General features: G+C 34.7%; 1 protein-coding gene across 4 annotated transcripts in view; it reads left to right on the plus strand.

Moving 5' to 3' along the window:
• ATP9B (ATPase phospholipid transporting 9B (putative)) overlaps positions 1–12,354 on the plus strand; it is a 156,856-nt gene that overhangs the window by 33,290 nt on the left and 111,212 nt on the right. For all 4 annotated transcript variants that reach the window (XM_066189516.1, XM_066189536.1, XM_066189525.1 and 1 more), the window contains exon 6: positions 7,246–7,304. In XM_066189516.1, coding sequence (XP_066045613.1) covers positions 7,246–7,304 — 59 coding nt within the window. The remainder of the gene's footprint in view (positions 1–7,245; positions 7,305–12,354) is intronic.

The following is a 12,354-nucleotide window of genomic DNA, read 5'->3' on the forward strand; positions in this document are numbered from 1 at the left end:
GTTGCACTGCTGGCATCCGGATCTTTTTTACAGTCATTAATACAGTCTGTTAGGAAATGGAATCTTAATGGCTTTTGTTTCAAAGTTGTAATTTAAACAGCAAGTTGGCCTGTTCATTTTTTAGATCTGTTATGGTAGGCCACTGAACACTCACCTTGAAACAGTACAGTCCTACCCTATTCAGCAACAGTGTTAGTAATCTGAAATTCTTAATTCAGGAAGCATATGTACAGTTTAGAGTTACCTTTGTGGTGTTAATGTCAAGACTGACATTTGCTCTTTTAAGAGTAAAATTTGGTGCCTTTTATGCTTCTCTTTTTTAAACTTATGTTTAGAGTTGATAGACATTTAAGCAGCATTTAAATAGAAGTTTTGGAATTGCAATTTCCTCTTTCCCTGCTCACAAAATATTTTGTGAGAGTATATGTATTTGAAAAACCCTTCATTTTGTGGCTGCTCCTAGAAATAAGGAAATTGTCAATGAAAATTGGATTTTGTCACCTAAGAGATTTAAAAGTATTATACAGTAGTGTATAGGTAAAAATCCAGAGGTTTTATCAAGAACTGACGCATAGAGAGCAGGGACTTAATAAAAACAAGCTTTAAAAATTCCCCTTTTTTAAAAAAAGGATATCAGGTTTTAACCTACAAGTGTTTGTCTGTTTTGACTTTCACATTTTGGTGTCACTGCCACCACTTATTCATGCTGGATTTTTGTTCTGTCTTTGCTTACAATGAACTCTGAATCCCATGTTGACAATTATGTGTGATCATTGAACTAACAATGTTTTGAGTAATGACCAGTTTTGAGTGAAAACATTACTGCAGTCAGCACTCAAAATTGTACTACATGTTGCCACAAACCCAAACATAAAATCACATAGTGACAAAATTGCACTTTTTTCCTAATATAGGGTTCTTCCATTACAAGGTATTCTGAAATGGAAAGATACAAATTTGATACAAAAAATGAGATTTCTTCCTGTATAATATTAGACCAAATTTTTTACATGTTTCAAAAGGATGTAGGTTTATCTCATTTATCTGCGTAAATTAATAAAGTCAAATGCTATGCTTCCATACACTGTTTTTAAAAATAAATTTCAGTATAACTACCTAATATTTAATACTGACAGTATTCTTCAAATGGAAAACTTTGGTTAGGCCTACTATACTAAAGTACAGGCTAGTGATTTGGAGAAAGAAGGCTTTGTTACTTGTGAATGAACAAACTTGATACTGATTTAATTAAAAGCCTGGAAACTGATACTGCTTTAAAGAGTCACTTTTCAGAGTGGAACTGCACTTTATACTGCTCTAGCATCTTTTTTTTTTCCCTAAAGATTTTATGACTTGTGCTAGTTTTACAGTCTTTTATTTGAAATATTTATTTTTTCCATCTCAAAGTTAGAGAAACCGACATAAAGATGTTAAGCAGGTTGCCCACGCTCAAACTGGACAGTAAGAAAACTTAAAATTAACAAGGTTCAGTGTTCAGGTTTGGTTGATAAAAATGAAAATTTAATGAAAATCATTTCTAGTTAGTTGTTTTCCAAATTATGTGTTTACTAAAGGAAAATAAACATATTTGTTGCAATAGAAGTTATTGGGATCTAAATTGTGATTTATTACTTCCATAAAGATAGTGTGGATAGGCTGAATTGTAAACTGAATTTTTTTTATACAGTGCTGCAGTAGATTAAAATTGGGAAGTCTGTGACTATCCATCAGGTGTAACTTTCTGTTGGAGTCTTCCTTAGTCTTGGGAAATCCTAAACATGTAAACCATGTGAATGGTGTCTTATGTCTTGCATGTTGCTAGTGTAAGAACTACCAACTTTTGAAGATAAGGGTGTTCACGCTAGTAACTCTTGAAGACTTAAAATTTCTTTCTAGTAATTCAAAAACTTGAATAAGTATTTGTTGTAATCAGCTTTTTTTAATAATAAGGAGCTGTTTAGAGCAGGAAATCAAGGGAGAATGAGACATCTCTTTTTAGTGTTATTTATTTGTACTTGGACAGGTATTGGCCAGATTAACATCCATAGGATACTTTTGATTCATGAGCTATCCAGTGATATGCAATTCCCTATTTGTCATGTAACGTGGAAAAGCTCAGTCACCCCTTGTTGAATTTGCAGTATGTAACTTTGTCCTTTTCGAATTGGTGAACTGGCTAAACATGAAGTTTGAATTGTTTCTGTTTTTTTTCAACCCATCATGGCAAGTGATGAAACATGCAAATCTGTAAATGCATTGAAATTTTTAAGTGAGCAAGTCAGTTAAGGCTACCTGTCTCATGTCTGTCATGTGATTCTTTTCCCGTTTCCTTGATTATGGTATTGAATATATAACATTGTTCAGTGTGCGAGGAATTCTGCTGTCCTAATCTTATTGAGGTGTTTGCAGTAAAATCTGCTTTGCTGCATGTGAAAGTCTGCAGATCCTTAACAGGCAGTTTTCAGTCAGCATTCAAGTTTAATTTGGAAGGAAGAATTTCTGTTTCAGAGCAGTTCATCTGCATATCCTTTTGTAGAGTAGAAAACTGCAATGGGAAAAAATTTAAACCTGGGCATGCAGGTTTGGGAGGTCATCTGTTTTTCTTACCTAAAGGACCATTATACATTTGACACAGTTTCTTCTCTCATGCACTTAGGTATGACCAGTTAAATGCCTATAAGACTGTTACTCTGAAGCAGAATCACCTCTAGTTTATAAACAGGCTATTATCAATTTCATTAGCCTGTGAAAAGCCAACTGGATAATAAAATTGCAAAGCAATTTTAACTCTTCTCCTTTTCCATTCTTGAAGCTGGCAGTTCTGAACCTTTCCTAGTTAGGTTTATGTGTGCAGTGTTACTGAAGTTTCCAAGAAAAAAAAAAGATGAAGAAGGAAACTTACTATAATAGTCACAACTACTAGTGACAGAGGAGGCCTACATCTGTCACTTTATCTCATAACGTTTAACATGTTACAGAACTCTCACTTTGCAACCTGTAAAGCAAAAGAAAAATTGAATGTCAGGAGAGATAAGTTTAATGAAATAATTCCATCCAGGATTCACGTGTGAAAGACTTAGATCTTGGCTGTATCCATAAAGGCTATTAAGGAATGTAACAAAGTTGAAAACATTCATTTAAAACTGTGTGAATTAAGAAAAAATAAATAATCAGTAATTACTATACAAGAGGAAAAAGTATGAAAGCTAATATGTTTCTTTTGGAGACCTGGAGTGATTTTAATTGTTTTGTTTGTTTTGGGGTTTTTTTGTGTTTTGTTTTTGGTTGGGTTTTTTTTTTTGTGTTTTGGGGTTTTTTTGGTTCTTTTTAGAATTTCAGCTCTTCAAGAACAGGTTGTCCCTCTGCTTTGAAAAGCCAGTGCTTTAAGAAACCACACTATATCTGAATCTAGAGGTACAACATTAGGTCTTTATTGTTTGTAACATTTCAGACCTACTATGACTTCATTCCTGGTATTCAGATCATTTGGAACAGACAAGTTCTTAAAAAATTATATAAATTTTATGTGATTAGGGAATCAGTACTAACCACAGAAACAGAACTTGAAATTTTAATGTAAGAAAGAATTTAAAATAGAGGAAAAATCAAGGGGATTGTTATTCCACATTTTTGCAGCATTGAGAAGATTGGAAAAGAAAGAACTTTACCCAAGAGTAGACAGGAAACATAGAACAGAAGCTAGGAGGTTTTTTTTGTAGAGTTTTACAATTGGTGGTTAAAGACTAACCTCGCTTCACTATGTAAGATGGAGTTTGAAAGAGCAACCTACAGACAGCACTTGCTCTGAAAGATCAGCATCCTCACCTTGGACTCACTGGAACTTTGAGTGTTCCCCCACTGCCTGCCTGCTCTGTTCTCCCCCAGCTCCCCATTATGTAATGTGTAGTCTAATTATGCTGACAGTTTGGGCTAATAGATCCCAGGGTGAACTTTCGTATGGTCTATACTGCCATCAGTCAAGAGTTTTGTATTTATGGGTTAGAGACAAACACTAAACTAACTCCTCAAACAGTACTTTGGACAGTATTAAAGCTACCATGGGTAGCAACTTACAAAGAATTTGAAAATGCTGTTTTCAGAAGCGTCTGTTCTTTCAAGAGTGGCAGTCAGGAGATGGAGACACTTTTTAATAAAAAGAAGCATAGTTTATACCCACATTTTGCTTACTTCATTTCCTAGTTTTTTGTATGAAGTACTTGTTGGCACACATGAGATATTTATTAGTTTTTCAAATCATTGCAGTTCATTTAAACTGGCTTTGTCTCGCGAGTATAATGACTTACTACAGACACATTTCAGTGTTCCTGTTCTGTGTAATTTTATATATTGCTTTAGGCGAAAGCCTTGCGCCTTGGTGGACTATAAAGTCTGGATGCGCAGCCACTTCTGACAGCTTTGGACTTTTTATTGGTAATTACACAGATGGTGAAGTGTGTTTTGCTACGGAGATGTTTTTAGAGAAAAAATAGTTTGCAAAAATAATTTATGCAGTGAATAACATTCAGTGTTTGTTTGTTTGTTTTTTTTTCTAAATGCATCTTCACTAAGATGTAGTATTGCATTATTTTAATGTCCTCTGAAATGGTATCTAATGAGTCTCATTTTTGCTAGCCTAAAAGAAAGTGTTATGTTTTGACTTCCCAGAATTTTAAGTCACTTTTTTAATTACTGCCACATTTTACCATTTAGTATTTATCCTGCCATTCAAATTTATTGTAGAATTGTCCTGTACGTATGTAAGGCCTTTTCCTTATGTGTGAGGATGTACAGGATGATCCAACAAGACATGTTAGTGTCTAATAAAGAGAGCATTCTGTTCTGTTGTACTAAGCCACCTAGAAAACAGTCAGATAAGGAAACTTTTCAATTCATTAAGTGAAATTCCTGGAGTTGCTAGATTAAGTACAAACAAAGGTGCAGTGTGGGTTCCTCTTGGTGTACTTGGCACCAAAAATCTTTGCTTTTATATCTGCTCTACATCATGTTGCACTTGAACATTTTACCTTCTCTTGGCCTCTCAGGCTTAAGTGTCTTTTGATCTTTACTGTAGGTGCAGTAATGGCTTGACTGTGGAAAATCTTATTGTTTAAGCTGATAAAATTGCCAGTAGTTGCATTTGGTTAGTCCTTCTGAATAGTTTTGCTCATACATGACTGTATAAGTGGTGTAGAGCTGAGACTTGACATAGCTTATACTAGAATTTTTGTGGCTGTTACTGCTATAGTCAAGTGATTGACTGCCAAATTGATGAAAATTGTTAGCAGAAGAATGGAAAACAATATAGGAAATGCTATCCTTTTGGTACAGCCAAAAGACTTAGAAAGCAAAGTAACATTACAATCTTTCTTCTGGTAATACTATTCACTTCTAGTCAAAACTTTGGAATTTTTAAGGAGAATTCGTAGTGCAGGTAAGCAGGTGAAATATGTTGATTTTATGTCAGACTGTTCTTTTTAGTGATTGAGCTTTATTTCGTTGCTTAAAATGGAAAAAAAAAAAGCTTTTGATACATTGACACTAATTTAATTTCCATAGAAATTCTTGTAGAGAATTGCTGATGTTTTTGCTACAGCTTTTTATACCTTCTTCGGTCTTCTGCTGCTTCCTGTCCCCTCACAAATGTATCTAGTGAAGATAGAGTTTGTCTTGTATTTGAGAGCAGAGGACAGAAAGTGCTTCTGGCAATTGAAAAATAGAACTAGTGTAAAAGGTCACTATCAGTAGCAAAGTCTGGCTCTCAGAAGTAACTTTGCAGACAGGCCAAATCACAAAAATTGTGAATTTTCCTGACATTTCACATTTTAGAAGTGCTATTTTAATGAAAAATGCATTAAATATTAGCTGTATATAACAGGAATACATTTATTATTGATTGAATTAGACATAAAGGAACTACTGCTTTTGCATGAAATTTTAAAGGGTAAGTACTCAAAATAGTTACTCATAATGTGAATCTTACTGCCTTTTACTAAATGTAAATATAAGGAATTTTGGTCTCTCTGTATTGAGAGTTGTAATGAGAAGGTCTCATGATTTTGCATCCTACCCTAGTTCTTTTTTGCTATACTTAGTATAACTGAAATGTGACTGTGCATTGAAAAATCTGCTACTCATACACAGTATTTTTGATTAAATTTCAAGCTTTTTGCTGCTCATTCTGTGCTTTTGTGTATCTTTTGTTCTAATACATTCCACCTGTCATTTAGTACTCTACCGCCTTACCATGCTTACCATGCTTGCCATCTTATACCTGCTGCTTGGAATCGTGGTAGTATTTCTGTTGAGGGAGGATCATACTTACAGAGGTTATGTTTCAGCTCAGCAGGCTATTCAAATATGTGTGTGTGTGTGTTTATATCCTCAAGAGGATTTGGGGTTTTGGTTGTTTTTAACTCAGGGAAGCAACTTTATTTTGGAGTTGTAGACCTGGGACTAGAACTCCTGAATTCTAGTGAGATCAATAATAACATAATTTGGGCAATAGCTTAACCTCTCTCTCTCAGTTTTTCAGTCCATCAAATAAGAGTGTTAAAACTTAAAACAGTCCTACAAATATTAATACCCTGCAGAACATATGAAAATTAAATTGGAAAATGTACTGCGTATATTTTTGAGTGTTCACAGCAGTTACTGAGCTTCAGAGGATGAAAAAATTCTGTTTCAGGTTTTGATATTGTACTTTTTTAGAATTAAATCTTTAGTCATCTCTTCAACTTCAGAGAGATGTACTTTTTTCTACTATAACTTCCAACGTTACCAGACAGTGCCAATTACATCAGGAACTTTCGTGGTCAAGCAAAGTTACCTGTTGGTAACAGGGCTATGAATAACAACTCCTGTGTGCTAGACTGCTCCATGACTATAAACCTAACAATTCTTGTCAGACACAGAAGTGCTGTCTAGTAGACGTGAAAGATTCCTTTTTCCAATTTTACAACTCTATTACAGATACTATCGATCAGACTTGAGTATCTCCCATACGTATTTTTTCCTCTAATACTTCTATAATAGCTAACTGGTTATGAAACTGGAAATTTTTAACCACTGGGTTATTTATTCAAACAGATGAAATGTATTTATCAATGTGTTCAGCAGACATCTATTTTGTATAAATTCTAACGTTTTCACTTAAGAGCAGCATCTATAAATAACACTGGCATTCTGGGATTTATATTCTTGTTATTCTTTATTAATGTTGATTACATTTCTTCTTTTTTTTTTAAGGTAAAGTGCAAGTTAAGAGTTCAGACATACAAGTTGGAGACCTCATCATAGTGGAAAAGGTTGATACTTTTAAAATATATTTTAGAGACTAAAGATTATTAACATGCTAATTATCTTCTGAAGAAAAGTGTATCAAGGTACTTATCTGTGAAGTCCTAACTAGCTATTATTTTAGTTCAAGTCCTATTTGAGAATCTTCAAGGAAGTCTATTCTAGAATTAATTATATTTTAATTGAATGTATATATTTATATTTTATTAATAAGTGTACGCTTAAATCAATCTTGTGAAGGGAATACAACTACAGAACTAAATTCCCTGACATGTGCTGTGCTGAATGTTTTGAGATATCTCCTTACTGATACCTTCCTTCTGATGCCTGAATCACTGTTCCTCTGTCTGAAACTTTCAAGGATAATCTTTATTTATGCATGTGTATATATAAATATATATTTATATTTTAATATTTATAATATTTGTATTATTTTAATATAGTTTGTATCTATATATAATTAAATAATAAGAAAGTTTATATGTTTTTAAATGGGCAGAAAGCTTTCCAGTTTGTTTGCAGATGGTGAGTGAGAGCTGTGAATTCTTCTTTGCTCTATATTAACATTATAATAAAGTTTGTTGCTTATTTCAGTTGCCTTTCTGGGGTACTAAGAAATTATTGTGATCTTAGAAGTCAGCTTAAATTTGTTGTCAGAGGTAATTATTTTTGCTTAAATTAATTCTGGAAAGGTGACTCACTTTCTGGGTGCCTGCAGCTAATTCCCATCACCCTTTTTATTAGAGAGCTGATCCATTGAGATGTGGGAAGGAGGCACCTCAAATTGAAGCTTGTATCTACTTCTGCGTGGTTTGGAAAACTTCTGTTTCCTTCCTTTCTATTTCTTCTGTAGTTCAAAGAAAAAAAAGTATCATTTGGCTTGCTGCTCTCAGCTTAAAATACATTTATTTTCATGTAGTTTGCACCATTTCTTGCTTTTTTCCCTGTTCTTTTTTGTCCACTCTGTGTACCTCATAACGTTTTGGGCCCGTCTGAGCAGCAAGTACTAGGCTGCACAAGATGGCACTGGTATGTCTGGCCTTACATCTATTTCGCTTTATACCTTGCCTTAGAGTGCAAGTGGAATTGACTTGCATGTGCTTGCTTCTGCCTATTCCAGAACTTCTAGGAGACAGATATTTGCTTTGGTTTTTATTAGGGAATTTTTTGGCCCTTCTTGAACTCTAAGCCTGGAATTAATTATTACAGAGTGTAGGGAAGACTCTGATGGCTACTTAGGTAATCTGCCTTCCCTGAAATTCACTGTGATCCATCAGTCTGTTGGGTTATACTAGAATTTGGAAAACTGGAGTTATTTTGGGGATCATTCTGTCATGCATGAAGCTGGTCATTAGCATCTATTTTAGCAGTATTTGCAGTAACTTAGAGCTTCTGTGTTGTCAGCACCTGAAGTTTCTAATGAAAAAAAGTATTGTTTAAGGGTTTAGAGAAATAATGAGTAGTGTGCTTTTTGATGAAGATTTTAGTCAGGTATTACCAGTAAGATGCGTATAATGGTTTGAATGTAGTATTTCAGCTTCAAGCGCCCTACTGCCCCAGCAGAGCTGCCTTTTTTTCCTTTTGACCTAGCGGGGGGTGCTTTCAGACTAATGAAACTAAATGTTTTCTGGTTCTGTTGAGGAGCGTATTTTGTTGGTGCAAGCAGTTTTCAATTTCAGAGTATGACTCTTAAGCCAAAGAACCAGTCAGGAGTGAAATGTTCAATTGCTCACTCTAATGGCAGAGAAACAAGTTAACATTGTATTTGACTGGTAGATGCATCAACAGCATTTCTGCAGTGAAATTAATGACTCACTTGAGCTGAAGATCCATATGTTAACTAGTGACTGCATCACAAATACTAACAACTTAAGTGAAAGGCTTTTCTAGATTTAAACTTAGAATATCCTGTGATTATTGTCTTTTTTTTAATAGTCCGAATTAATTTCAAAGTATTTCTTAAATGACTGTAACATGCTTAAATGGTTTCGTTTCAAGTAATACATCTATTGTTTCAACTCAGTATTTCATATTGCACTATTGCTACACAGGATGAAGCCTGAACAGATGAAAATATTGCCTAATTTTAAAAACTGGAAGATGTTCATATCCGTTAGCTGAAAAATGGTCCTCTGCCTTAAACAGTCATGCTACTTCTGACTGTTCTCCTTGGCTTGTGTTAAGATACATTTTTAGTTTCCAGTGGAAGCACAGATGTGCATAGTGTTCCTAAATAAGACAATTGAAGGGATGATGTTGAGTTCAGATATTGTTTTTTAGATACTATGCCTTATTGGCTGTTTGGAATACATTTCAGAGAAGTGAGGAGGGCATAAAACTCAATCACACATTTAGTTAATAGCAACTACACATTTATGGGACAACGTTTAACAATAACAACACATAATAGTGATTTAAAGCATGAGAACAGTAATGCTCTTTCTTAAAACCTTGAGAGCTTTTCTTGGAGCTGTAAAGGTATGCAACTTTTTTCTTAATCTGGGGTGTAAAGTGAAATTAAACCAGTATTTTCAAGGATTGCAGTTAATGCTAACATGCAGTATTTCACAGTGTGCAGATCCAAGAAGACAACTGGGAAGTACCTCTTCTATTTATAACTCAGAAGCAAGCGGGAGTATTTTAGTTAATGGTAAAAGTACATGGTTCATTGCATGAATGGAGAACGAAGGACGATAAATGGAAAATTCCAAGGGTCTGTAGCCATGCGCAATTGAAGGGAATTGGAAGACTGACTAGGGAACACGAAAAGTTTATGTAAATAGCAATTTCATGAGAATAACAATGAGAAAAATTAAAAAGTAATTTGAAAGCTACAAGAAGAGTATTTTTTTAGTGAATATTGTAGCCTGTGTTGCAGGAAAGTATAGATGTCTTTATAAGTTTTCTTGTTTATCAGTCTGGCTGGTATTCCTGGATGGCATAGAGTTACACATGGGATTCCTGGAGCTGGGGAAGCACTTGCCTTGTATTGACCATTGGTTGGCTGTAGTTAGATCTCTAGGACTGAATCTGGAAGTCTGCAAACACTGAGATAAATTGAAGCCCTCCTTTTCTGGAGCTCTAATTCTGCATAGATTTAAGAAAAATAGTGTATTCAAGTAATTTTCATGACTTATATATTGCAATTTCAGTATATGTTAATAAGCATTTCTGGTATCATTTCCATGGTAATTGAGATTATGGAGTTTATTCATTGGTTTATGAATGCTTGAAGTTGTATGTGTTGTCATTTTAACTTGTTCTACTTTGATAAATATGACATGATTGACATACTGCTGCTGTTTGACTCTGACAGTGTACAATAGAATTTAATTTTCTCCACAATGAGATGTTAAAGATTTTTGTAGCTTACTTGTCATCTGGTTTTCTGTACTCAATCTTTTATAGTGACTAGGTATGTATCTGCAGGGCTATCTTTGCTCTCCAGAGTCTGCAATAATAGTGACAACGTTTTTGGTACCTAGTATTCCTGCAGTGGCTTTCTGCCCACTTCCAAATTATGAAAAACCTGATAATAAAACCAGATGTTAATTTTAATACTTTAAAGACATGTCAGTCTCTAGCCTTCCCTACATGGTAGGATACATTCAGATACATTTATGCAGAAAAAGTTTCATTATTTTATAGGAAAGAAAATGAGCAAGAGAGAACACAAAAGAAGGCAAAACCAATATGCATTTTTTGTATTAAAATGTTAAAATATTCACATTACTACTTTGATCACAGTCTGTAACTTTCTTATTGGGGGACAGAGGGGGAGGTGTTGCTGATCACCTTCTGGTGATCAGCGACAGGATACAAGGAAATGGAATCACAAGGGCATATAGTGACAGTACAAGGAGTAATGGCTTTTAATTGAAAAATGGGAGAAATAGATCAGATAGTAGCCAGGAATTCTTTGCAATGAGGGTGGTGAGACACTGGGACAGGTTGCCTGAAAAAGCTGTCCCTGGAAGTATTAAAGGTCAGGCTGGACGGGGCTTTGAGCAATTTGGCCTAGTGAAAGGTGTTCCTGCCCATGGCAGAGGGTTGGAACAAGATGATTTTTAAGGTCTCTTCCAACCCAAACCATTCTATGAATGAAGCTGTGTTTGGGGAAGGTCTGGGAAAAGGCTCATCACTGAGAGGCTGGAACAGGATTCCCAGAGAAGTGGTCATGGCACCAAACCTGTTTGAGTTCTAGGACTATCTGAGTGTTGCTCTTAGTCAAATGGTTTAGTCATAGATAGTACTTAAAGCAGCAGGGAGTTGGACTCTGTGATCTTTATGGGTCCCTTCCAACTTCAGATATACCATGGTTTTGCCCAGTTTTGTCAGGCATAAAGCATCTGAATCTTGGATACTCTGTGCCAGGCGAATGTTTCATTTAGTCAATGGGAAATGTGTCCTCTGTGGAAGTTCGTAGTGACTTGTAAATATCTCCTTTGTATTACTAGAACTTCTATTTAATTCAGTATTAGATCATTTGACTGTTATTTTTGCAAAATTTTTGGATGCTGGTGAAGTGGTTTAGCTTGTTTACAAGTAACTGGAAGTTTGTAGGCATGAAGTCAGTAACCTGAAACTTGTGTAATGGATTTATGTCAGAGCTGGCAGGGGAGCTGCAAAAATGTATAGCTAATCTATGTTAAGACTGGATATCTATTTAATCATTATTGTCATTTAAAGACAGAATTATTTAATTTTGAAGTTGCCTTTTCCTTTTTCTCTTTTTTTCCTTTTAATAGGTGCAAAATAATATAGTTTAATAATACAGTTTTCTGCTTTTTTTTCCAAATTTGAATCAGATATTCCTAGTTGAATCTGGACTTATGGTGGATAATACATTTCACTACATCCTTAATTGTTACCTCTTGTAAGGCAAGATTCAAAAAAATACTGTGCTAGTTACAGATTAACAGCCTCTTCAAGGTGAATACTGTTGGCATACAAGCAGGTGAATTTTATTTGTAAAAGCATAAAGAGTTAAAAAGGGAAATGCTGCAAATCAGGAAATATTAATGGATGAAAATGCACCATTTTAAGGTATGCAGAGGG

The sequence above is a fragment of the Chamaea fasciata genome, unplaced genomic scaffold (genome assembly GCF_029207755.1).
Source record: "Chamaea fasciata isolate MVZ Bird 193981 ecotype frontalis unplaced genomic scaffold, bChaFas1.0.hap1 SCAF_1, whole genome shotgun sequence".
Taxonomy (NCBI): Eukaryota; Metazoa; Chordata; class Aves; order Passeriformes; family Sylviidae; genus Chamaea; species Chamaea fasciata.